The following is a 25707-nucleotide window of genomic DNA, read 5'->3' on the forward strand; positions in this document are numbered from 1 at the left end:
CAGTAATCCTGGTTGCCTCTTACATGGTATAATGCATGGTCATTTGGGCTGCTCCTCGTATCATTTTGAGTCTGGCTGACTAAAAGCATTCATCACTGAACAGAAAGAGGGAGAGAGAGGGAGAGAGGATGGATAGAGAAAATATGTAAACACTTACAATGACAGAATTCCCGTGTAGTAGCTAAAAACCCTGTTCACATTTTTAATAATGAATATGAGTTATTCTGTGTTTCTAAAGACATACAACATGTACTGTACTGTAAATCTTTCCAAAGTCTTGAAATCCCTAAAACATAGAAGATGATACCAATTCAAAAATGGAGAGAAAAAGAGAGAGAGAGGAGGAGCAAGACTGCTCAAACCTCCGAGCAGTGAATTTTTTGCCTGATTAGAAAACAAATGTCCAATGTCTGGTTTAACGGCATCTGATGTTGATCACCTGAATTAGTGTCAGAACAACATGCATGCTTGCTCAGTGAATAGTAAACATAACATATTTAATGTTGTTCATAATTCTGTATTTAAATGTGAACTAATTGCTAATACATGTACAGTAGATATTTTGATATTACTACAAGACGATCCCTTTGAGGTCAATTGAGAACTATCATGTAGAAGTTGTAATTTTGTCCAAACTAACCCCCCCCCCCCCCCCCCCCCCCCCTCTCTCTCTCTCTCTATGCCAGCATGTATTTTCACTGTCAACCAGACTAGAAACATAGGGCATGTAGATTAAAGAGGTTATGAACAGTAACTAATGTCTGATGACAAATCTGACCACTGAGCAAACAAGGTCTTACACCATGGAATGAGTAGTGCATGCAAAATGTACGCTATTCCCTTGGGTATCAAATAGTACACTGCACAGATCTACAATGAATTTTGCTCCATTGAAGACATCATATTGAACTGACAAATATCTTATACTGAATGGTAGTAACGGATACACTGTAAGGGGGCCATGTCTTGAAATGATTTTCCTGTGTCTTTATCCTGTATTACCTTTTACTGTGGTACAACACACCCACCAAATGCAGTATAATATGTTTGATTGTATTGGCCATACTTAATTGTGGGGCATTTCACTCATGAAATAAAATATATAATAAAATATGTTCTTATGGGCCCCAGTGAGAGACTGCAACAGGAAGCTTTACATTTGACCAGTATTGGAAGTATAAACTTTGGTATAAAATCAGTATGTACAACAAAGAATAGCATTCAAGCCAATCCTACTTCGATGTTCTATCTGGTTGTGTGGGAATTCCATCTTCTCTTGTCCAGCAGGGGGAACAGGAGGACGCAGAAAATGATCTGCAAAGTGTCCATCTTGACTAAGCCTTGGGCCACAAGATAGTAAACAGCTTCCCTTAACAGGTTTTAGTCACATTTTACTTAATTGAAAACAACTTAATATCAGTGCATTCAGGTACAATGAACGACAATGGCTATTATTATCTAGTGTGAACACTGTGTTATTTATAAATAAAACAGATAATAAGTTAATAAACACATTTGGAAAAAATGCCCAAAGACAACTGAAGTGAGTTTTTTTTATTAGGTATTTGTTTGTGGTAAAACATAAGAGTTTGGAAATATTGATATCTGTCTGTCTATATTTCCAGTCTTAACAGAAACACATAAACACATGGAATACAATGACACACATTGTGGCCAATGGCAGTTACATTACAGACAGCAAGTGACCTCAAGCATGATTCATTTGAAATGTTTTCCAATGTCTCAAGTGTTTGGGATGAATGCATGTTGCTTTACACCAACGTTGTTGGATTAGATGTCTTCATCAGGTGATCAGTTGAGTCCACCTCCCTTGGTTGATCTCTTTAGACATTAAAGCCCCTGTAAGGAGCTTGGATCAAGACCAAATAGCAACCTGGCACTGTAAGATCTTGTCCATTGCCTCATCCCCATGACCTACAAAGGACCTGAGGTCCAGGGAGGACTGTAAACAACTATCAACAAATCGGTGTAGGCTTCATCAGTCCCGAATTTTACATCAGCATATACTGAAACAAATACAAAATATATCGAACAATATAAACATGTATGCATTGAACATCACACAAATAGCTTAGAAAGAAAGGAGATATAAGGTGAGTTTGCCCTTATACAATTATACATTGTAAAGCCTCTATAAAATAATCGTGATGAGTTTATCCTATCTTTAATGGATACACTCATTCCCATACACACGTAAACCTCCACTAACACATGCAAACACACACACACATCCTAGTAGCGGTTTTGCATCCTCTTCTGTTCCAGTCTCATTTTGAGCTCCGACACCAGCGCAACGTTCACACTGTTCTCTTTGTCCCTGAAGGATTTACTCTTAGGCTTGGCAGTCACTGTGCTAGACACAGTGGGAACCACCCATTGCCTGTCCCCCGGCCTGGAGTAGCCGTAGCCGGGAGGGGGCAGTGCGGGGGCAGATGGGAGAGGAGCTGGTGGCCGGTAGTGGTAGTCCACCAAGTTGTTGTTACAATTAATGTTATCCACCTCTTCAAGCTCTGGCTCTTCCACAACAAACTTCTCTCCAGGGTTATCCGGTTTCTTAAAGGGGTTCTTGAAAGTCCAGGGCTGCCGGTGTCGAGGTCGCCGCCGAATGCGCCGGTTGGGCAGGATCCTGTTTGACTTTTTGTTGCGCAAGAACATTGCGGTGGAGATGAAGACTGTGACAATGACCATGATACTAATAAAACCAGCGATTACGCCTAGGATTTGCAATGGCTTGTCTCTACTACGCATTAAAAAGGACGCCAAAGGCCCCCCCCTGAGTTGAGTCTGTAAAAGAGCACAGAAAGAAGTCACGTCCATGGGACTGAAATCACGAGACTGCTGTAAACAGTTACTAACCCCTATTTATTGTCACTTGTGAAGTACTGCAATTGTTATCATTTGGCCATTGACACCCGAGCTATTGGCAGGACGGTGGACTACTAGGGAACCCCAGATAAGTCAGCAGCTATGCTTCAACTACTACAGTGTGCAGTGAGCAAATCACTGTATGCATATGTACAATACAACTAAATCCTGTTTATGATGTTATAGGACAAAATCTGTCAGCCTACTACCATAGTTTGTTTTTGTCTGTTAATAGACAGGTCAATCAAGACAAGATCAGAAGGGTTGAAGGGGCATGAAACCATGCAGTGTTGCATTTGCATATGAAATGCCATTTCATGTCCATGCGTTTTCCATGGACATTTTATTGGTTCAATTTGAAAAACGGAACATCATATTGTGGGTACAGAAAACAGATTGTTGAGCGCCTAGATAAGAAACGAATCCTAAAAAGATGCAAATACAAGTTTGTTTTGTGCTCCTGTACTCTTTTACAGACACATATCCGACCCTTGTACAACCACATGGAATTAGGTGTCTTTAAAAAAACAAACAATACAGTCAGTGTCTTAGTCGTATCCCAAAGTGAAGAAAACAGGAGTTCTGGATGATCTCAAGGCAAACTTCATCTATGGCATGGGCCTCCGTATAATCTTTCTGATCTTGCCCTGAGGCCGGATACGAGACTTTTTCACAGAGCTCCAGTAAATAAGCGTTGAAATGAAGACTGTCACTGAAATGGCGAGGCTGACAAAGCTCAAACAAATCCCAAAAACAGCCCCGGGACGCTTCTTTAGGCTCATGAAGTACGTGATAAATCTGGATCTGATCTGCAAACACAATATGGGCATTTAGATGAGATTTGATCATTTAGGGCTGTAATGTCTGCTACTCTATGGTAAAGACAGTCAGTGAAATCTAGGGTTCAGTACTGCGTGGAACTGCTTTAGTGAGAGATTCTGACCCATAATAGTCACACACGACTGCAGCAAAAATCAGCATACCAAAGCCATGACCTACAAACTATAAGGACTGAAGGGTAAAAACTATCAAGGGACAACATTACAGGGAATCTGATTTAACATGTTCTAATGCTCAAAGCTTCAGGCATAACTGTATCTGTTTTGGTGGATTTTATTGAAATGGAGTAGATTTTAAATGTTACCCTGCGTCATTAAAAGGGTTCCATTACATAACATATATTTTTAATTAGACAATTATTATAATCATAATTTGGATAATTAATTCGATCCTCAGATTTTTTTTATCCAAACAAAATTCAGAAGACAGCTCCTTTAATTGAAAATATTATACTAGTAAATATCTGATATGAAATTAGTCTACTTTAAATGGTGGGTATTGCATTTTGGAAGGGTTTTGAGCATTCTGTGCAATGCAATTACTACACACTTACCGCCTCTGTGATGTCTATCTTGACCACGGTGGTGGTGCTAAAGGATGGTGAACCCCGGTCGCGTGCCTGGACCACTACAGACCAGGTGCAGTCCTTCTGCTTGGTGATGTTCTGGACAATATCCATGGACTTGATGTAGGACTTGAGCTTTATTTCACCCGTGTCGGCATTGATGTCAAAGATGTTATCTGGGTCAGCCTTCATTATGGAGTATTCAATGACATTGTTGGGTTCCTCTGCATCGTCATCCACAGCCTGTAATGGTCATTCAAGAATACAGTAGTACACACATATTATTCTAGGTAGCATTTAAGATATAGCCAAAGTAGATTCATTCAATCAAATTTTGGCTCATGGCTCATGACCCAGATGGCAAAACAAACCTCTATTTTCACTGGTGCTCCAATGACCATGGTCTTCTCCAGAAAGTTATCATTGAACTCAGGTGAGTGGTCGTTTAGGTCCAGCACGGTGACAAACACCTCAGCCAGGCTGTATTTCCCCTCTGTGTCTTCGGCCTTGACGTAGAAGTTGTACTTGGACTTGACCTCAGCATCCAGATTGGCCCATGGTTGAGTGTAGATGATACCAGATGCAGGCTGGATCAGGAACCTATAAAACACATTTCTCTTTAGTTTTTCTTTTGTCTATGTCAGGGGTGGGGAACGTCCAAAATCATTTTGCCATGGCACTGCAAGCACCATATTATTAGGTGCATTATTCGTTGGCAGCAGCACTATTTGAATATGTGAAAGAGGAACGTGGAGGCGTGCAGCGTCGCCAATGTATGCTCTGCGCGCTCGCATTAAGTGTGGAATTCCATTTCTAGCAAATCAAACCCAGAATACGTTGTTGGTTTGGGCTGAGCCCCAAATGTTTCCGACGTTTGGCTCTGTGCCTGATTAACTCTTGGATCGATAAGCAGTCTCAAAAATGGTAGCAATATAAAAACAATACGATCCCTTTCCGTAATCATGATAGCCCCCCCCCCCCCCAGAAATGTTAACTGCACCCCCAGTCAAAGCAGGCCGCACCCAGCCCTGCCAGCTAACATCCCAAACCTCACGAAAGAGAAGCAGTTCCAGCCATCACATTAGGGGTGAGTTAATTAAATGTTTGACCAAATATAGCAGGCATATTTTTAAGTTGATGATTTTATAAATTCCAAATGGCCCTTGGCAGAAAAAAGATTCCCCACCCCTGGTCTATGTAGTACCGTAATGTGTATCTGCCTATGATTCATTACACTACAGAATTTGTATTTTTCAATGAATGATAGTCCTGTGATATCATGAGGTTAAAGCCAAAGGAAATTAAGAATGTTATGTTGAAGAACTGGGGTTCATATAGAGCATCATTTAAAGAAGCAAATATGTGGAGGTACAAGTCTTCTCAAACTACCTTAGGGTATGGGGAAAACAATTATAGATTAAACCATAATTATCTCTGATGTTTAAGCGGAAGCACAGATTCTTTATGTACTTGCACAGGATAGTTAAATCCAAGTCAAATGTGATAATGGGCAATACATCTGTTTTCAACTCTGTGAACTCTCTATAAACGTTTTACTCTGAACTCTCACTCTCTCCTTTATCCTCAGATTGAAGGTTAAGGATAGTAGCAAAAGGTAGCCCTATCCGTCCTTTACCACTTTCAACAAAATGAAGGAATATTACACAATACATATTACAGCTTCCAAAGTAATTTAAACAGTTAAAACATAACATGTATTTCACTTGATGTTAGTAACTGGGCCTACTGGTGAGTCAACAGTTCTGTCACTTTGTCCCATTAAGAGGTAATTAGTTGCACATCAATGGAGAACAGTCTATTTCTTCCTCCAATCCCATTAGAGGATTACAGCCATAGATGTACTGTAGGGGACAATACGATACAGTAGTGAATGGTGTCTGCTGAAAAAGGGTCTGAAATTAGACTATAGTATTGGTCTGATGAAAATCCTTGTATTAACCCTTTAACCAGCATTATTTAAGACATTCACATGCCATGCATTATTTTCTAATTTCAAATGCCATGCTCTAGATTAGCAAACAAGATCCCCAAATTCTCTAAATCCCCACCAAACCCTCTCCAAGGTACTGCATGGGTCAAAAGTTCTGTTATAATAGGCTACAAGAAACTGACATTTCTAAACCTGTTTTGTCTAATCCAGTTACACAGCACCACTATCACTCTAACATAGTGACGTGGTTCACCTTTAGCACAATGGGATGGATTTCACAGCTGTATGACTGAATAAAGTGAATATTTTTTCATACTTGGTCATGGTTCGACTAAACTGTGTTGTTGCTGTGTTGTTGCTGAGCTGAAGCATAAAAAAAGCACACCCATGTGTACATATACTGTCTTTTCAGAGCGCTTACTCTATATTTGAAATGTTAAAGACAAAGAGTTAAATACAACTTAGCCTCACTGACTAAAAGAAGAGGAATGACAAATATGTGAACCCATTTTCCCCGAAGTTGCATGACTCAGTCTGAGGATTTTTTTTTTGATATTACTGGGCTCAATCCATTTGAAATCTTAATAAAAAAGAATTGAAAGAAAATACCAGGAAATCCTCCAAAGGACTACAATGCTTAAGCGAATTTATGAGAGACAGAATTTAAGTTCAACTTTGAAAAGGGAGTTTTCCCTTGGCTGTCTAATGCTGCCATATTTATTTGCAGCTTACAGGGAGGTAGTGTGCTTTGTTCTTATCCCCAGATAGAATATCTGCCAGACCTCACTCTGGATGAATTTGGATTGGCCACAAAGTGAACCCAAAGTGTGCTTGTTTTATTTTGACTAAGCAGTTACAGGTGTGTCTTTTGACTTTTATGGTGGGTGTTAGTAAAACATTATCAATATTAGGGGCATTTATGACTTAGAACTTCATAACATTTAAATTGTATCAACAAAAAGAATCAAGTGAGAATCAAGGTGGGAAGTTGTTTACTCCCACCCTTTTGTGCACCTGATTCTAATAATTCCTTTATACATAAGATGAATTAGGTTAGTTACAACTGGGGTCAGAGGAAAGTACAGTAGCTCTCCAGGACCAGACTGCTTTGCACTAAGGTGAACTCTATTACAGCATAAAATAGATCTGATCCCTGGTTAACGTCGTGGTACGTTAACACTGTGGTACCATTTTCGGCCCTGCTTTTCCCCCCGATAAACAGTATGTGCATGAGGGCACTAATAATGTTGCATAAGCGATTGTGGTTTTTAGTAGGGGTTTATTCTGGTCTGCTGGACGCCAACCAGCTGGTATTCTCTGCTGACTCCCTAGCTCCTTTATCACATAATCACTTCACGTGGCCAACTGACTGGACAAAGCAAGAGAAGGAGGGGGAGAGAGAGTGAAAGAGGTACACTAGACAGAAATAGTAGTGCTGAGCAGGCAGACTGAAGGAAGAGAAGGGTAGGTAGAAGACTTCAGTACCAGCAGCTACTTACAGGTCTGCCCCTGAACCGTAGATGGAGTATTTGACCTCCCCCCAGAGCCCAGAGTCGGGATCTGTCGCCTAAGAAGAAGATGAGAGAAGTATGAAGCATAATTAAAACTGTTATCTCACGCAACAAAAGAATGAATGAATGCATGAAAGAATGAGCCTTTATTGAGGATCACCTATTATAAGCCTGACATTTGATTATTGAAATTAACATGCAGCATCGGCTCATCTGTCTGTCTTATGTTGGTCTACAGTGTGTCTGTCTGAGTCCAAGGTCACCAGCTGCCTGTCTCCCAGTCTGCTCTTTCATTTAATTGAAACTGCCTGGGATCACGGTGGTGAACCTGTGAGGCGTCCCTGTATGGGCAGGATTTAACATCTGGGCAACATGTTGCTCCCACTTGTCTGGCGCAGCTGTCATATGAGTCAGGCTTCGAGCATTTTATGTTTTGCATGCCACCTAAGGTGCGCTTGTGTGGATTCCACAAAGTATGCCAAGGGGTAGAAGTCGAAAGTTAAGGGTGTGTTGGGGGGTTTTGGGAGGAAGAGGGGTGCATTACAGCACTGCTGCTCTTCCTCCCAAAACGTCTGTTCAGCCATTTTTTACACATTATCATTTCTTTCCAAAACAACATTTCAAATAAGTCTTTGAAATGTTGTCTCTTCGATCAGTCAACCAAGCACATTTATTTGTTAAAACGACATGGCTTTTAAATACTGTAAAGCGCAAGGGTTTCCATTGTGTGAAGGTGTTGCATTGCGTGCACTCATGTGTACTGGCTCAGCACAGGAGTATTTTATATTACAAAATCAAAGTTATAAACAGAAAAGCACGTAGTAAGCAAGCTTTGCTAAAACATGTATTCAACTAAAACAATAATAAGGCAATCTTAAAATAACAACAGGCTTTCTGACTCAACCCTGCCCATTCTGGCTCAACTCAGAGGCCAAGACTATAGCCCCCATGGTATATGACTACAATTTTTCATTGGTCAGGCAGATATATTACATAAATCAAATTAGTTCAAGACTATTCACGTAACATTTATTGGTAGTTTTGTAGATGATCAACTATAAGTTTCCCATCGACAGAAGTTTTAGAGTATGCCTGAAATATATTATGCATACAGTAGCCTACATATTTGGTAATATGTTGGGGATGTTGAGCGTCTCATATATCCTATATTTTTTACGTCTGCTAACATCCATCTCAGCCTTGTGAATTTAGGTTATCTTTATCTCTACATAGTTACCCATCTTTTCATTACACTATAGGATTACACAATACACCAGCATTGCATGGTTCCTTGTTTGTGCCCAGTATCTTTCCTCATAGTCCTCATGTCATGTACCTGACGAAACATGACAGAGCAGCCCCAAAGAATGCCCATGTCCACCCCCCAGTGTCCTGGCATAATCTACCTTAACCCGTCTTGCACTAAGCCCTCTGTGCTGATGTTAAAGATTAACTATATATTCTCCATTCATGGGTCTGTGGTGCAACAGAATTTACCAGATTTCTTGTGATAACTTTAGGGTGACCAGACGTCCTCTTTTACCCGATGTCCTCTTTTTGAGACCTAAAAAATGCGTCCGGCAGGGATTCCAAAATCGTCCGGGATTTTACCTCGTCGGATATTTGTGTTTCTCTGGGTCTTTCATAAACTGGTTATTACGCCCTTACAAGTTTTGGAAAGGGTATCTCTGTTAAGTTCCAGCTTCTTGCGCAAGCTCTGACTGTAGAGAGAACTGTCATTGGTCAATCGCCTTCTCAGTGTTGCCAGATGCACGATAATTATCCTCCAAATACAATCATTTTGAGCCTTTGGTATGATACCATTTCCAATCTGGCAACAATGTGAGCACCTTGCCGCCTTTGTTATCATTATTGCTTGAATATATGAGGAGGACTGAAACATTTCTTAATTTTCTTATTTTAATATGTGGCTATATAAATAATTTATTATTTAAAATGTTGTATTTGTAATCATTATTGCTTTAATATATGGACAAGACACTTTAAAGAAATTAATTTAATGTCGCCCCCCCCCAATGAAATTGAATGCATGGAGGGGGAATGTATACTTTTACGAATATCATTTTTTATTTCTTACATCCTTTAGTTTTTCCACCACTGCTAACAGTGCCAATATTATACGTTATATTGTGCCCCACAGGGGCAAACATTTCTGTATTGCTGCAGCACGTGCAATGAAGAAAAAAAAGGGGTGGGGGGGGTGGGGGGGATTTGGAGTTACACAACAAAATGAAAGTGATAGCCATCTGGCAGCTTACTGCCTTTAGCTCTTATCTACATGTTTTTTTTTTACATATTATCCCAACGCCCCAAAAATTCGACATTTAGGGAATTAATGGCTCACATAAGTATTTTGTTAAAATCACCATACCTCTTAGCCTCGAGTGAATGACGTGCTTTGGCTTTGGGATGTATTTTTAGTGGGGATGAATATGCACACGTAGGCTCACCGTCACTGCCACCACATTGGAACCACCTGGGGAGTTTTCGGGAATTCGGGCGATGTAGTAGTCAGAGGAGAACTTTGGAGCATTGTCATTTGAGTCGAGGAGATGAATGACAATGTCTGCAGTGGCACTGAACCTCTCAGGGGTATCAATCTCCACAGCAAGGAGCTATGGGGTAAAGAGATAATGCGAATACAAAACAAAACTGCTCATTTACATCTTGGTTTGATTCGTGTATAAAATGTGCCTAACATGAAAGAGACCAGAGAGTCTCACATACTGACCTTGTAGGTCAGAAACTGGTGTTTCTCGTAGTCCATAGCAGCAGAGTCCTCTACCAGAATGGTGACCTGTGCCTCATTGAGTACTGTCTGAGGAACCACTCGTAGCATTCGCCCCGGGCCTATCAGTCTCAGGTTGAACTTAGCGTTAGCCCCCTATGGGACACAAACCAAAACCCTCTTTTTAAAGTTAATCCTAATAGAAGCTGATATAGAAGAACAAGCTGTTTCAGCCTGCTGAACTGTGCACAGTGGTTCTAATGAATCTGGTATACCTTGAATTACATGGATACACATACATTTTGAGTGAGACTCATCACCCTCTTTTGTTATGGAAGTTTTGCAGATGAATTGGTACATTCAGTAAATATTACATTGCACAGGAAACATACATAAATAGACCCTCTGTCAATTCCTTACTGTTGGTCATATGGATTGGAGCCATAATTGGGGTTCTACATAATGTGACAAAAGGGCTTGCTAAGACCACCTGTTTGTTTTAATTGGTTCACAGAGTTGTTGTAATGTCAAAAAGTAATTTAAACAAAGCCTTTTTCATAGACCGTGCAGACAGTAGGTCACTCAGGCAGTTTGCTCTTTTTATTCTATTTTATCCCCAAAATTTTTTTGTTGTACAACCATTACATTTAATTGTTCAAATACAATAATAATTGTAAAAAGTACAAACAGCACTACGATAAGGATATTTTGTAAGTTTCAGTTGTCCGTCCAGTTGGATTTCTTACTGCTTCTGAGCACAATAGTAGTGTTTGATTTGATCCCTCATAAGTTTTAAGGAACCTTAAGGATTGGGGGGGTGAAGTGGGTGGTGGGGGGTCCTTATGTGCTAATCACCTCCCCCCCCTCTCCCCACCCACCATCGACTTTGGGTACCCCATAAGAATTCTGACAACATGCAAACACTGGTATGACATACAGAAAATGAAAGCTAGACCCACCTGATCAGAATCATTGACGGTGATCTTCAGACCCCTGAGGATCTCTCCCTCAGGGGGGTGCTCATACATGGTCATCTCAAACATGTTCTGTGGTCCATTTTCACCAAAGAATGTTGGTGGATGGTTGTTGAGGTCCACAACTCGAATCACAACCGTGGTTAAACCAAAGTCCAAAAAGTCTCCATCCGGGCTGACCTCTGAGGCCTGGTGAGACAGAGAGGGAAAGAGAGAAACAAAGCAACATGACTACAGCTTTTGTGAAATGGGGGAAAAAAACATTTAACCTTCAAATCTGCTGTAATAACAAATACATTCAAATTCACAGAGCCAAGTCTAACATGTATACAATATATATTTTGGCGATCATTGCAAGGAGTGTGTTGAGAGGGATGGAGTATGTGTACTGACTAACAGCAGTGTTTGAGACTCTAATACTAATGTTGGCAAAACTACTCAGATTGAACCTTAAAGTTAAAGTTAAAACATAAAGTCCAGCCACACCCAAAGACAAAGCTAAAGCTTAACTGGTCAGAAAGCTTGTTAATTGGCAACTAGGAAAGAATTGGTCCAAAATATCATGGGTACAATAGTCCACACTACTGGTTCTACTGAGCAGACTGTCTTCATGGATGTGTAAATGTAATCCCACCTTGACTTTGATGTTGAATATCTCTCTTTTCAAATTGACAGGGTAAATTAGCAAGCGGATACACCCGCTGGTTTTGTTGATGCCAAAAACCCCATCTGCACCTGCAAAGCACACCAGGAAAAGGTCTATAAACACCGATAGGCCAGAAAAGGCCAACTCACAGCAGCCACGTGTACAATGTGACACACTTACCACTCTCTATGGAGTAATGGATCGGGTTTGGGTTCCCCACGTCTCCATCCTTGGCAAGGACAGTGTATATTTCTGAGCCCTGCGAACAAAATGAAACTCTTATTATGAGAAAAAGAGCTATTAAACAAATGAATGTAATTGGTAAAACAGGATTGGTAATCTGCTTTGGGAGCATTAGGGTAGCAAGGATAAATACAGCTGGCATAAGCAAAAAACAGTTACCTCACCGGATTTAAGGTTTCATGTCAGTTTAATAAAATATCTCACAAGACACAGTAGAGATCTTACTCCTAGCAAATGGCAATGTGTGACACCAACTTCAGTGGACATTTTTCAAGTGTGCTGCAACACTCGGTGCCTCATAATCAGATCTAGTTATTTTATCGGTTTCATGCTGTGAAGATGCAATGTGACATCTGTGCAGATCCACTGATCTGAGTATCATCGTGGACTTTTAGCTGGTAGAGAGGACACTCCAGTGAATGAGGATAAGGGATCAAGCAGCACTCCAGCCAATTACATGTCATCTAACTTCTGTACCCGGAAACTTGCATCAGTCTGCAATAAAATACATGCACTTACATATTTTGAAATGGGGAAAGTTTGAAGTCAAATTTGGATCTGGATCTAAACTATAACGTTCCGTTCAAACAAACCAAGGTCATGGTTTTTGTACAGTAATCTATGCAAGAGCAACATGAGTGAGGTATCTTATTAAAGTAACGCCGGCATGCAACATGATAACTTCGTATGTTCCGGGGTCACTGAGTACAACAGATACACTCACCGGGGAAGACACTTCGTAGACATAGCCAAAATATGGAGTCCCCACAAAGGCGGGCGGTGTGTCCTGGATATCGATGACGTTGATGGTCAAGGTGGCAGAGGATGACATCACCTGCTCCTTGCCGTTGAAATCCCCCCCACCATCCTAAGATAGAAAAAAGACAAGTCTAGGCTTTGGATCTGACTCAGAGGGGAGGTGTTGCAGGGATTAACTGCAAGGTGTGTTTAATAGTGCTCCTCAAGGCTTTTGGTTATTTATAGATGATATATACATACATGTTTGGAAAAGGGCCCAAAGTGATTAAGATAGTAAAGGAAAACATTGAGAGTACAGTCATTTCCATTTACCTTTGCCACCACTGTGACAAAGTGGGTCCGCGACTGCTCATAGTCCAGGCTCTCCCCAGGCTTGATGCGGAGGACGCCACTGTGTCTGTCTATGGAGAACTTACTGTCCTGAGTGCTCTGCTAAACGAGACAAAGGCATTTGGTTTCAAAAGCTCTTTTGAACGTCATGAAGGACATGAAGAAAAATAAGCCTTCCTATCACTCAAGCCCCTGCCCCCAGCAATCTCTTGAACACATATGTATACACACCACTCTTCTGATAACTGAACTAGGACACATTTACTTTGCATCTCAATACATGGGGGGGGGGGTATAAAGAGCCTGTATGCCTAAAGCATGGTAGGCAGGTAAAATGTTGTGTCCAGATGTTATCAGTGCATCAGTGTCGCAGTGGCCCAGCTGTTCACTGTTCCTAATAGCCCAAAGTGCAAACTAACATTCCCCACCACCCCCTGCCAAAGCAGCCCTCTAAGCCTCCAGTAGCCTACCTCACACAAATGTAATTGTGAATTAATCCCCCTGCCCCATAACTGCTCTCACACATACACACGCGACGCGTGTATGCATATAGAAACACACAACACACTGAATGATGATGCGAGTCTCATTTCCAGTACTTTCAGTTCTTTTCCCCTCCTAATTTCCAGATTAACCTTGCACCCAGACAACATTTTGGAAAGGCTTTTCTCAAAAAGGTCTTATGGCCCTGAGCTGGGTCAGAATGGACATTTGGCCTGCACCTTGTCTGTTGTTACCTGGAGGTAGTATGTGACAGACCCTCCTGAGCCAGTGTCCTTGTCCACAGCCTTCACTTTGTAGATGCTTTTACCTGACTCTGTAGTCTAGGGAAAGACACATGTTGAATCAACAAGATGGATATCAGGACATTGTGTAGGGGATTACACATTCGGAAAAAAAATGTTGGTTTTTTTACGTTCACATACTCTTTCTACATTTTGGTCTATTTCTTAAGATAAATATTGTCCTATGAGGTAAAAACCTTCATTGTGCTATTTCGGAGTGAAGGTCAGATCAGTAAGTGGCATAAATGGAGCAATAATGGCCTTTCTGCAGGATTGATAGTGTAACATTTTAAAAAGTTAAAAGTTGCAATTTATATGAAAAATGGCAACCAAGGTTTTTGGTCAAGTTTGCCTGATTGTCGGTTGCTTGTACACTTTTTGTGGTCAAAGCAATAAAGCAATGCTATTACTTTGATTGCGGTTGCATCGTGGAAAATTTCAAATCTTTCCGACAGATTATACACCCAGTTTTGAAACCATTAGGCTACCAACAATTAGCTTAAACAAGAACTATTTAAAGCCACTTCTGAAAGTACATTCATCCATAAGCCCATGCAATAAAATAAAATAATTCAACCCGTCCTACGTAGCAACAAACATAACTACTCAGTTGACCACCGTTGGTAAGCCAATTACTGAGTTGTCACAGAGCCTGGAAAGGTCATCACTACTGGTCTTTGTTTACACACCTCTGGGACATCTACAATGGAAGGCATGTTTTCAAACTCTGGTCTCTCATCGTTGGCATCCATTACAAACACTGTGACTTTCTCTGTGACCTACAACAACAGAAGAATAATCTTATTAAAATATTTATTAGGCTTCTACTCCCGTTATTGTCTGAATACAGGATGACTAAATATTATGTTGTTAACACTTTTTGTTGTATTTGTGTATCCGCACACTACATTGTTATATTTAGTTGATCTCTTATCACATACACATACCTTGTTTCGGCCATCTGTGATGCTGACATAAACTTCAATTGAATCTTGTTTCTATGTGACAGACAAAATGAACACTATATTAGGTTCATCAGCCCTTTTTAACATACTGTAGGCCATTGCTGAATGATTAAACTGACCACAGTAATGAAGTGGGATTTCAGATTCAAGTAAAAAAATGTCACTTTCTGCTTTCCATTGTCGGTTACCTCTCTATCCAGTGGTTCCACCAATGTAATGTTGCCAGACTTGGGGTCTACTCGGAAGAACTCTTTAGATCCTGGTTCAAACGCCACACCATACCTCACCTCTTGACCTTCTGGGTCAGTGCCATTGAGAGCATAGATCTGTGTGCCTGAGCAATAACAAATGGATTCAAAATCTGGTACTGAACATCTTTCAAGCAAGCACTACTACGTTTTGTGGAAAAGTCATGGTGAGACAGTTCTTGATGCAAAACTAAATTGACCCAGCTTAACTGTTTGTTCAACAGGGGAGCCCAGTTACAGCATAACCTGATTATAACATGACCTACAGGCAGACTCATGGTATGCTGTTGTATGTGGGTGAATGTATCAAAAGCCTTGTGGCACCAACTATGCATCTTGCGTAATAAGATAATACAGTATGGCCTCATCTGATGGAAAGTGTAAAGAGACAGCTGTTGCGAATGTTGTTAAAGCGTTCCTTCACGTTTTAAACTTCCCAATGAGCTGCTAACGTGACTCTGCACCCACAAAGCTACAGTAGGCCAGAAAAGATCAACTCCACCAATCTACAGTAGGCCAGAAAAGATCAACTCCACCAATCTACAGTAGGCCAGAAAAGATCAACTCCACCACTCTATAATGTTATTTATGAATGGTGTACTTGTCGATTCTACTCCTTCTCGTCTTGGAAGTGTTTCTCACCGACTGGTGTGTCTTCTGACAGACTGAATAGAGCCAGGTTTCCATTGTCACCGTATGGTCCATTGTCAAAGAAATGTGGGGCATAGTCTCCTTGTGCTAAAACAGACAAAACCACAAATAAACATCTCCATTCACTTCAGATTCTCAATTGAAATGTGAATATTGCAAAAGACAACTTAATATATCAACACTAGCCGAGGCATGAGTCTTACACTCACAGAACACAGTCACAAGCTGCCCTTGCTTTCTTTATCCCCTTGACTAGGATTACAGGTGAGGTTACGTCAACAATACCTAAAATAACCACACTCTTAAAGTACATTCTGAATTTAGTGATCTCTAACCTCGGAAATCATATCATGACTGAATTTATAGTACTATGAAGTCCACTATGAACTCAGTTCATATTCAGGCCTTTGAATTAAATCATATATATATATATATATAAGACAACCATAATAAATATAGTAGCACCAAGTCTGAACTCACATGCAACTATGTTAGCAGGTAAGCAGGAGAAGCAAAGAAAGACATACATTAAAATCTGAACAGGAGAAGAATGTGACCACTAAATGTGATGTTTGCTGGCAAGCATGATCTCAAACATTTTCTAACGACATGGAGCAGCATGAGTAATTAACAAGAATGTTCAAAAGCTAATTGGACATGTAAAACGAGAAGACACAAAAAAAACGGACTTACCGTAACAGAGATAAGCTAAAATAAGAACCAGTGGAAAATGTATTTTCTTTACATTCTTCATCCTAAAGAGCCAAGTCATGGAAGTGCACCATGAAGATGGCCTTTGGAGATCTATAGTGTATGCTAACTCTGTCCTTTTCAAGGTGTTCGTGTCCAACTGCTAGATGACTGAGGCAGATGCTCACAAGCTAATCCAATGACACGATTTAACTCTGGAGAGAGACTTGAGTTTATGGACCCTTCTTCCTCCAACCAGGGTATTTACACCAAGGACTCTCCACAGAATGGACGGGTTTGTCCTGACATAATGGAGATAGGAACTCAGACACCCTGTAAAGGAGACTGTGGATTAAAGAACAAACATCTTAATAAAATGTTATTAAAATGTGAATAATGTATTTTAAATTAAAATACGCTTTCATTAATGTGCATTTGTAACTCAAACAAAAGGATAAGTTTTATCCTTTTAATTTTTTTGCCCTTGAAGCCTGATTTCTTTGATGGAGATCAAAGAAACACATTAGCTAGCCATGTAAACTGCTCTGAAGGGTCTGGTCCTAACGACCTCTACTTCATATCAGAGCTTACAGCTCTGTCACAAATCTCTATCCTTACATTTCAGCCTGACTGTGCTGTATGTTCTGTCGTGAAAATCACAGCAGTAAGAAATTACCTTCTGTTGCTACAAACAAAAGAAAACAAAGGCTTGACACAGGATTGAACACAACAGAGGATCATGATGGGAATGATCTGTTTGGGTAGAACAGCAAGAGTTAACGTGAAACGTTGTGGTCTCTGAATTCAATATGGAAATCCTCTCATGTGCCATACAAGCATGGAGAGAGAACAGCTGGACATCCCAAATACAGACATTCACTCAATTTAACTTTCCGTCTCGAGAAGCAGTGCTGTTTTGTGTAAAAAATAATCCATTACACAATGATTTGAAACTATAATTTTCCTTGTAGGGTGTGTTGGTATATGTGCTGCAAGTGACGGAGGTCAGTGTATGACCTCATCTCACCAACAAGTCAAAATTAACCCAACATTTTTTAAATGTAATGTAAGTCTTGATGTCATTATTGTATCCATCCCAGTAACATTGTAGTATTTAAATGAAGTGGTTGTTACATTTCTTTCTTCACTTTATTTTTATGATGGTCTTTTGTCAAAGTTATTGTCTCCTGGGGACTTTCTCAATGGTATTCTGGGAAGCATAGCATGTTAATCTACTTGTGTGATAATCCTATTTGCCACTCTGAAGTGCTCCTGTAGACACTGGTTGTGTAATATTTCCCTTTTGATCTTATGGTCGTTGAGATAAATGTAGCCTGCTTCAAAGATATAGTCCACCACAAATAAAAATGTTTTTTTCACTAGATAGTGTAATGCTGAACTGTGTGTGAGATTGTGGGAATAAACATGTCCAGGCTGACCTAACTTCAGGCATGATACAATGACAAGATATATCAACAACTAGCACCCCAAACCCTTTCTACAAAACCGCCAATGTGACAACATGTAGCAATTATATTGTAAGTAAAGCGTCTTTGAAAAAAAACCTGAGAAATCTCACACCCTGTACTGTGTTGATTTTATGGCTGAAATTATTCAATTTTTGAAAAGAACTGAAAACAGCTCTGGGCTGCATTGGTGAGGATGTAATGTATCAGTAACTGAAAGGATTTAAGCTGCAATGCTATTGTTTGATGCCTACAAATATATTGCGTGCATAAGGATTTGCACGCGATTAAACCCTCTCCTGTACATTTTCATATATACAATACAAAATTAAACCTACAATATAATCTGTGTGACATTAAATATTCTGCATGTGACCTACTAAAGGTATACTCTATATACCTTTCATGGTGTGTGTTTCTCCTCAATATAGAAAAATGTATACTTTTCTACAGTAAGTTGTCTACCTCTATACACCTTAGACACAACTGTCCACAAATGTTAGCTGGAGAACAGTAACGGAGGAACAATGCAAAATCACCTGTCAAGTTACCTTCCTATGTGGGTGGCCATAACCATGGCATTAGGTTTTATTCTAATGCCATGGAGCATGGGCAGATGGCAGGTCTATAGATTAACCCACTGTGCTTTAATCCTTTTTCATCTTGTAATGCACCAGGCCTAGAGACCCAAGGGGAATCATAAACACTGGCACAATTACCACAACCTGCACGATCGTCACTCTAGATCAGCCTCGCGTAAAGATACTGTAACACCAATGTACAGTACTAAATCTTGGTATTCGTTCCTCTCCTTTCCTGTGCTTGATGGTAACACTCAGCTCTACTGAGACTTTATGAATTGAGTACCGGTAACAATCAGAGTTCTGAATCAAATGGACAAAACCCCTGATGCTCATCACATGTCATCTTCTTAGTTTCTAATCCTGTGACTTCAACCGCAGCCACAAAGGTTGACCTCTATTGTCTCCCGGGAGCAGAGCCATAACACTACCCATGAGAAATTTTCAATAATGGGACCAATGCGTCATGTGGATTACAAACAGTAACAGACAATGAGAACCCTTGGCAAATGTAGGATCAGTGTTTATTACTTACCACAAATACTCTCATCAACAAAGAATCTTCTGTGGAACACTTAATATCATATAAGATATTGCCTTGGCCAGAAGGAGAAATGTAGTTATGTACAAACAGTAGATTAATCCAATTTAATCACAACAATTTGTTTAAATTCACACTAATTCACCAATGAAAGTGAAACCTATTTCACTGTTGCTGCTTACTGTAAGAGTGAGAATAGAACTCAAACTAGAATTATACTTCTTTCTGGTTGGAAATCCGGTATTTAATGCTGAAGGACAAGGACTCATTTATATTATATAATAAGACAAAAATACAATATAACAAATCCCACACATCACCCCAATACCCTGCAACATTGTCGTATCCCATAGATAGGAAGTCCCATAGGAGCTTTGCTGAGTTTGTATTGCTGAATTGAAAGAACATACTGTTTGGCTGCCGGTCAGCGACCAGTTTTGAGAGACTGGGATATGCTGAAAATGAGTTTGGCTTTCAGCCTGCCAATGCCTGTGAAAAGAGAGCTTGATCAAAAACTTCCAAATCAAACAGGACCAAAAAAAGCTATTTGTTTATTGAAAAAAAAACCTCAACAAGAACATTTTGGATTACACAAAATCCTGCACGTAAATCTCACAAGGTCATTCACATTTTAGAGAAATGTAATGACAGTAGTTATTAAAAACAACATGTTCCAACATGACTTGTTAAATATTGGGCCTAAAGGAGATGTGAATTGATCCAAAATGCATTTGGAATGGATAGCTTTACATATTGTGCAAAATGATATCCCTAAATTCCCAGAGAACTCTACAGCATTATATATTTGAGAGAAACAAAAAAGACCTCACTGTGTTTATGTCATATTACTGTATCATCATGTGAAAAATAGAACCAGAAACTTAACATCATGGTCAATTGTATGCTATGGTCTTAATTTGTCTGTGTTTGAGAACAACTGTCCTCAAGATATCTACTGCTTTTGCCATTTTGGATTATGAATAATCTCAGTTGGTATTTCAAAGGTATGGTTCAGATATTGGTTATCCTACAAAACTGGGTCACTCATTCAATCTGACCATGTATGAATAGTAGACAGTATAAAAATAGCAATTTCATTTAATGAATACAGAGATGAGAGAATGATTAACCCATGTAACAATAATGGCCAAAGTGGATCATGACAGGATACAACAGCCACAACAATGAGAACACAAGGTTAAGTCTCCATGTATGAGTATAATAATTGTCAAACCATCCAATATGGCAAATGTCAGAATGTCATCTGAGAGGATATGACACAAAAGCACTTGTTGTGAATGTACAAGCTAAATCTGTGATGCAGATGAAACAACTGAAGACTCAGGTTATTGTGTCCTTACACATGAATAAATCCAGATGAGCAACAAGTTTTCACACTTTTTTTGCAATCAGTTTTAAATTGACGTATTGAAGAAAAAAACCTAGGAACACGGTGATATTCATTTAAAGTCTCCTATTGTGTTGAATGGAATCTTATTGCAAATTGATGACTAAGGCTGGAGAAACATAATACAAACATAACAAAAACATTTGAAGTTGGACATAGAACCACTTGACCTGCCCAAATTCAAATAAATAAATAAGGCTTCATATCACGTTACCAAGAAGCCCACTAACGCTTAAACTAGGCAAACCGTACTCTCACTGAAGCCCACACTGTCTCAGTCTTTAACACTGCTACCCTCATGTGGTAACACTGGGTAGTGCCCTTATTGAATCATCAGTTCACTTCTTAAAGTAAAAAAACATTGGTAGAAATTGTTTTGCATCCGCAGAAATTGTTTTGCATCCATAGAAAAAGTTTTGCATTAGTAGAAATATTCAGAGATTAAAGTTTATAAAGTCACAAATTTACTTTTCAATAGGATTCAGCAATAAGGAAATTGGCTTTTCCTGATTTTAGCCCAGAATCACCAGATTGTAATAAGCATTCAAGAGCGGTTTTAGGCACGGGCTGACCGGGCAGCCCCCCGGAGCGCCACGAAGTTAGGGGCGGCATTTTCCGCCGAGAGGGGCGGCTTTTTCCGCAATTTGTGTGTTTGGCGCAAAAAAAGGTATTGCGATTGTGTTCGTGCCACTCTTTCCATGTACTCTGTTGGGACGGCCGGCAGGGTAGGGGGGGCACAAGAAAAATCCGTCCCGGGGGGGATGCTAAAGAGAGAGACGTAAAAAGGAGAAGTAAGAAGAAGCGTAATCAATGGAGTGAGACAAGAATGAATGGAGCTATATCTGAGTACAGGGAGTTAGGGGAAGCCGGTAGCGTCCCTCGGCTTTGTTTGTTGGCCAGGACCTGGAATGTACCTAAATTAACCCTTCATTAAAGAGTCAAAGGTAATAATTTGTTAGATTAATATAAAAAAATTCAAAAAACGTCCCAGATTACCCGAATTCACCGTATCACTATTCCCTCTTGCACAAAATGAAATGACAAGCAAACCCTATTTCATTCTACACTTCAATCTTACTACACTTCACTATTTAGAAGTGTAAATGAGCATCTTTTTAATCTATGCCATCTTCATAAATAATATATTTATGTAACAGGTGTTAACCACCAGATCCTGCTCTCAAGAATTTCTAAGATGGGAATCACTGGCACTGCACTCCAGTGGATCTCATCCTACTTGTCGGGAAGATCCTACCAGGTCTCCTGGGGAGGCAAACTGTCAGGCCCTCGCCATCTCTCCACTGGTGTCCCACAGGGCTCCGTCATTGGACCGCTCTTCTCTATACACCACCTAACTTGGACCAATCATCACCTCCCATGGCTTCCCCGACCACTGCTACGCTGACGACACACAGCTGTACCTGTCGTTCCCCCCGACCGGTCCGGAGATCTCAGCTAGGATTGAGGCCTGCCTCACAGACATCTCCGCCTGGATGACCGAGAACCACCTCCAGTTGAACCTTGCTAAAACAGAACTTCATCATCCCGGCTAAACCCTCCATCTCCCACGATCTCTGAATCACCCTGGGATCTGCGACGGTGACCCCTTCATCCTCTGCCAGGAACCTTGGGCGTCACAATGGATGACGAGCTCTCCCTCACAGCCCACATTGCTGCAGTCTCCCGGTCGTGTAGATTCACCCTCTACAACATCCGGAAGATCAGGAGATACCTGTCTGAGCACTCCACCCAGCTGCTAGTCCAAGCACTTGTCTTCTCCAAGTTGGACTACTGCAACTCGCTACTCGCTGGTCTCCCAGCATGCACAACCCACAGTCTTCAGAGGATTCAGACCTCAGCGGCCCGCCTGGTCTACAATCTAGGGGAGTCAGGTGGCTGAGCGGTTAGGGAAACGGGCTAGTAATCTGAAGGTCGCCAGTTAGAATCCCGGCCGAGCCAAATGATGTTGTGTCCTTGGGCAAGGCACTTCACCCTACTTGCCTCAGGGGAATGTCCCTATACTTACTGTAAGTTGCTCTGGGTAAGAGCGTCTGCTAAATGACTAAATGTAATGTACCCAGACTCTCCCATGTTACCCCGCTCCTCATCTCTCTCCACTGGCTACCCATCACGGCCGTATCAGATTCTAGACCCTGGTACTGACCTTCCGAGCAGTGAATAGGACTGCACCCGACTACATCAAATCTCTCTTGCAGCCTTACCTTCACACTGCAGCGGGGCGTCGGCTTCCCATTCATTTTCAATGAAACCAGGCGTTGACGCCCGCGTAGGGCATTGTGGCAGGGCTCCTGACTGCGACCAAATGGTTGCATTTTGTGCCCAGTTTTTGAGACAATGCGAGCATTTTTTACAAGCACGCGCGCATGTGCGACCTACAAATTTTGAATTTATTGGGTGCACAATGTCAACATCCGTTAGCAACGACGCATAGATACTTTGTTCTAGTAAGACAGCGCAGCGTGCCCTCAGCATTAGTACCGTAGCTAAAAGTATAGAAAAGTTTAGGCTATTTTTTCGTTAGATAGCTATAAACCTCGCTAAAAGTCTTGGAAAGTTTAGGCTATTTTTGCTAGGTTCCTACGAACATGTCTTAATCTGCCAGACAAGTGGGTTCCCCTTTGTTCTTTTGGTGAGCAGTTTCACGAGCCCTACTTGCCCGGCTTCATGGAGCCGAGCAGCTAAATACTTATTTAGCACTAGCATTGCTACTATATCCCTGCCTGTGTTTGAGCTGTTGCGCTGTTATACTCAGCAAGTATCGTGTTGTTGTGTCAGAGGACTGATCGAAAAGTGCGTCATACATTTAAGTCATTTAGCTAAGACATGCATGTGCAGTACGTAATGTCACATTAAATAATGTACTTAAACTCAAGCTTATATGGTGCGTCGCTGTCAGTTGTAAAAATGACAGTGAAAAACGGACCCACTAGGGGTGATTCTAGGATCAGACCTTTAGGGGTGCTCAGCCCCCAATGAGAATGTGACATGAATACAGTGCCTTGCAAAAGTGCTAAACTTAAACCCCTTTGCTAATATAAATCCCTAATTTCACTTGATAGCAATTAATACATTTATGTATTATTATGCAAAATATTGAATGAATTAAAAAACTAAGGATATCCCTTTCTTCATGAAGTACCTGCATCAAATGATAATAAACAATATATTAAAAACATGTTATTTTTAGGGGTGCTGAGATTAAATTTAGGGGTGCTGGAGCACTCCTAAAAAGGGTCTAAAATTGCCACTGAATTGTACCCTCTCTAGTTACATTAATAAATGCATTGCAGGTCAATATAAGGTGTGCCCCTAAATTTTCCTCTTGCACTCCTAAAATTTTCAGTCAGGGGCTACTGTGCTCCTAGTAAAATAAGTTAGTCTGGAGCCCTGCATTGTGGGAAGGTGAGCGGGCGTCGCCGCTCGCGTAGGGCATTGTGGGAAGGCGAGCGGGGCGGCGAAAGTTGGATTTTCTCAACTTTATGTAAATGAGGAGCGTGAAAACGCCAGCGATGGCCAATCGGGTTGGTTTCTTGTTTTTTGTAACGTAGCAACTGTTGGTCATGGTAAACATTTCTAGGTTTGACAATTTCAAGATGGAAGATCAACTCATCGTATGTGTGTCTTCATACCCAGTATTGTATGATACGTCTATGTTCAATTACAGAGATGTAAAAAAAAAAAATTAAGCATGGCGCAGGGTTGCTGAGGTTGTCGGCGTCCCTGGTGTGTTGTATTTTGTACTTTAATTCAGTTTTTCACATTACGTAACTTTCTTCTGTGCTAGCTGCATAGCTAGCTCACCCAGCACACATTCAACGCCGAAATGCTGGCTGGCATCCACTCGCTATCCATACAGTGAATGTGCAGTGGCAAGTCATAATTTAGCGATTGATTTGCAGAGATTTCGAGTAATATAATAAAAGGTTACACATGTCAACGTTTATGTCTGATGCATCTTTTTTTCCAGCCGGAACAAGACCTTTACTGTACATAGAGTGCGGGTGGCATTTAATCTTTCACTTGGCATAAAAAAAGTGTGGAAAAAGATAACCTATTGTGTGCTGTAGATAAGATCAGGTCAGATCCAGAATGCGTATCGGATTTTTGTTAATGTGTGTAAAAGTTGTATTTTGTCTGCACATTTGCCATGACATTATACGAACTACAACAGTGATTTAAGAGAACTACAGCTCTGAATTAATCTGTCTGACACGCCCCCAAGCGTGGTGCACTGTGGGAAGGCCGGCGGTGTAAAAAAGTCTGCAGTGTGAACGCACCGTTACACCCCCACCCGCCACCTACGGTTTTCTACAGACAACCGCCTGGTGGTCCCACAGCTCAAGACCGCCCGGTCCCAACACAAACTCTTCTCCTATCTGGCCCCCCAGTGGTGGAATCAACTCCCCACCTCCATCAAAGACACTGACTGTGTCTCCACCTTCAAGAAAAGGCTCAAGACGCACTTGTTCGGGGAGTACAACGGTACTTAGGAATGGTTTTCCTTGGCTCGCCGGCGAGCCAGCAACGCTGCACCCCCTCCCTCAGTGAGAACGCACTCAATTAAAAAATATATGTTTTTTAGATGGCTAAACGGATTCTTGTGCTTCCATTGAAATAAACCAATTCAAGCTCAACTCGCAACAGCAAGTACCGTCAACGTCTTTGTCCGGTGACCGTTAAGAAAAAAGTCTGACTTACATATGATTACTTCGGAATGTTCCAGGTATGCACACAACTCATCGAAACCTCATCTGCTTACATTCCCAAAGGTCCAAAGTATCAAACCATGTTGAGTAGTTGTCCAAACAATGAATTAAATATCCACACATAGCCACGATCTTGTTGCTTCATTCTTCCTTCATCAAATTTTTTTGAGTACAAATGCGGGGATAGTCTT

General features: G+C 40.8%; 1 protein-coding gene across 11 annotated transcripts; it reads right to left on the bottom strand.

The window, feature by feature from the left end:
• Positions 1–1549: 1549 nt before the first annotated feature.
• On the bottom strand, positions 1550–25680 carry cdhr1a (cadherin-related family member 1a). Of its 11 annotated transcripts, none has more exons than XM_084710124.1 (19): positions 25509–25680; positions 19792–19870; positions 16797–17126; positions 16095–16190; positions 15393–15538; positions 15187–15237; positions 14929–15018; positions 14192–14278; positions 13437–13556; positions 13090–13233; positions 12303–12381; positions 12111–12211; positions 11462–11665; positions 10506–10658; positions 10225–10389; positions 7742–7809; positions 4663–4891; positions 4280–4534; positions 1550–2805 (listed from the first exon to the last, which is right to left on the bottom strand). In XM_084710124.1, exons 3-19 carry the CDS (start codon positions 16873–16875, stop codon positions 2254–2256), a joined length of 2619 nt encoding a protein of 872 aa, XP_084566250.1. In that variant the 5' UTR covers positions 16876–17126; positions 19792–19870; positions 25509–25680; the 3' UTR covers positions 1550–2253. The 11 variants fall into 11 exon arrangements, with proteins under 11 accessions (XP_084566250.1, XP_084566248.1, XP_084566253.1 ...); XM_084710122.1 differs by having other exon boundaries at positions 19376–19870; XM_084710127.1 differs by having other exon boundaries at positions 13437–13553; positions 16797–17138; positions 19376–19870.
• Between the last annotated feature and the right edge of the window lie 27 nt (positions 25681–25707).

The sequence above is a fragment of the Hypomesus nipponensis genome, chromosome 11 (genome assembly GCF_054491055.1).
Source record: "Hypomesus nipponensis isolate SF chromosome 11, ASM5449105v1, whole genome shotgun sequence".
Classification (NCBI taxonomy): Eukaryota; Metazoa; Chordata; class Actinopteri; order Osmeriformes; family Osmeridae; genus Hypomesus; species Hypomesus nipponensis.

Excerpts from the sequence above, each read along its gene's own strand:
- cdhr1a (XM_084710126.1), bottom strand. The coding sequence starts at position 16,875 with ATGACTTGGCTCTTTAGGATGAAGAATGTAAAGAAAATACATTTTCCA. Across the intron at positions 14,279-14,928 it reads CCATTGTAGATGTCCCAGAG|ACTACAGAGTCAGGTAAAAG; the intron begins GTGTGTAAACAA and ends GTCTTTCCCTAG. Across the intron at positions 4,892-7,741 it reads TACGGTTCAGGGGCAGACCT|GTTCCTGATCCAGCCTGCAT; the intron begins GTAAGTAGCTGC and ends TGTGTTTTATAG.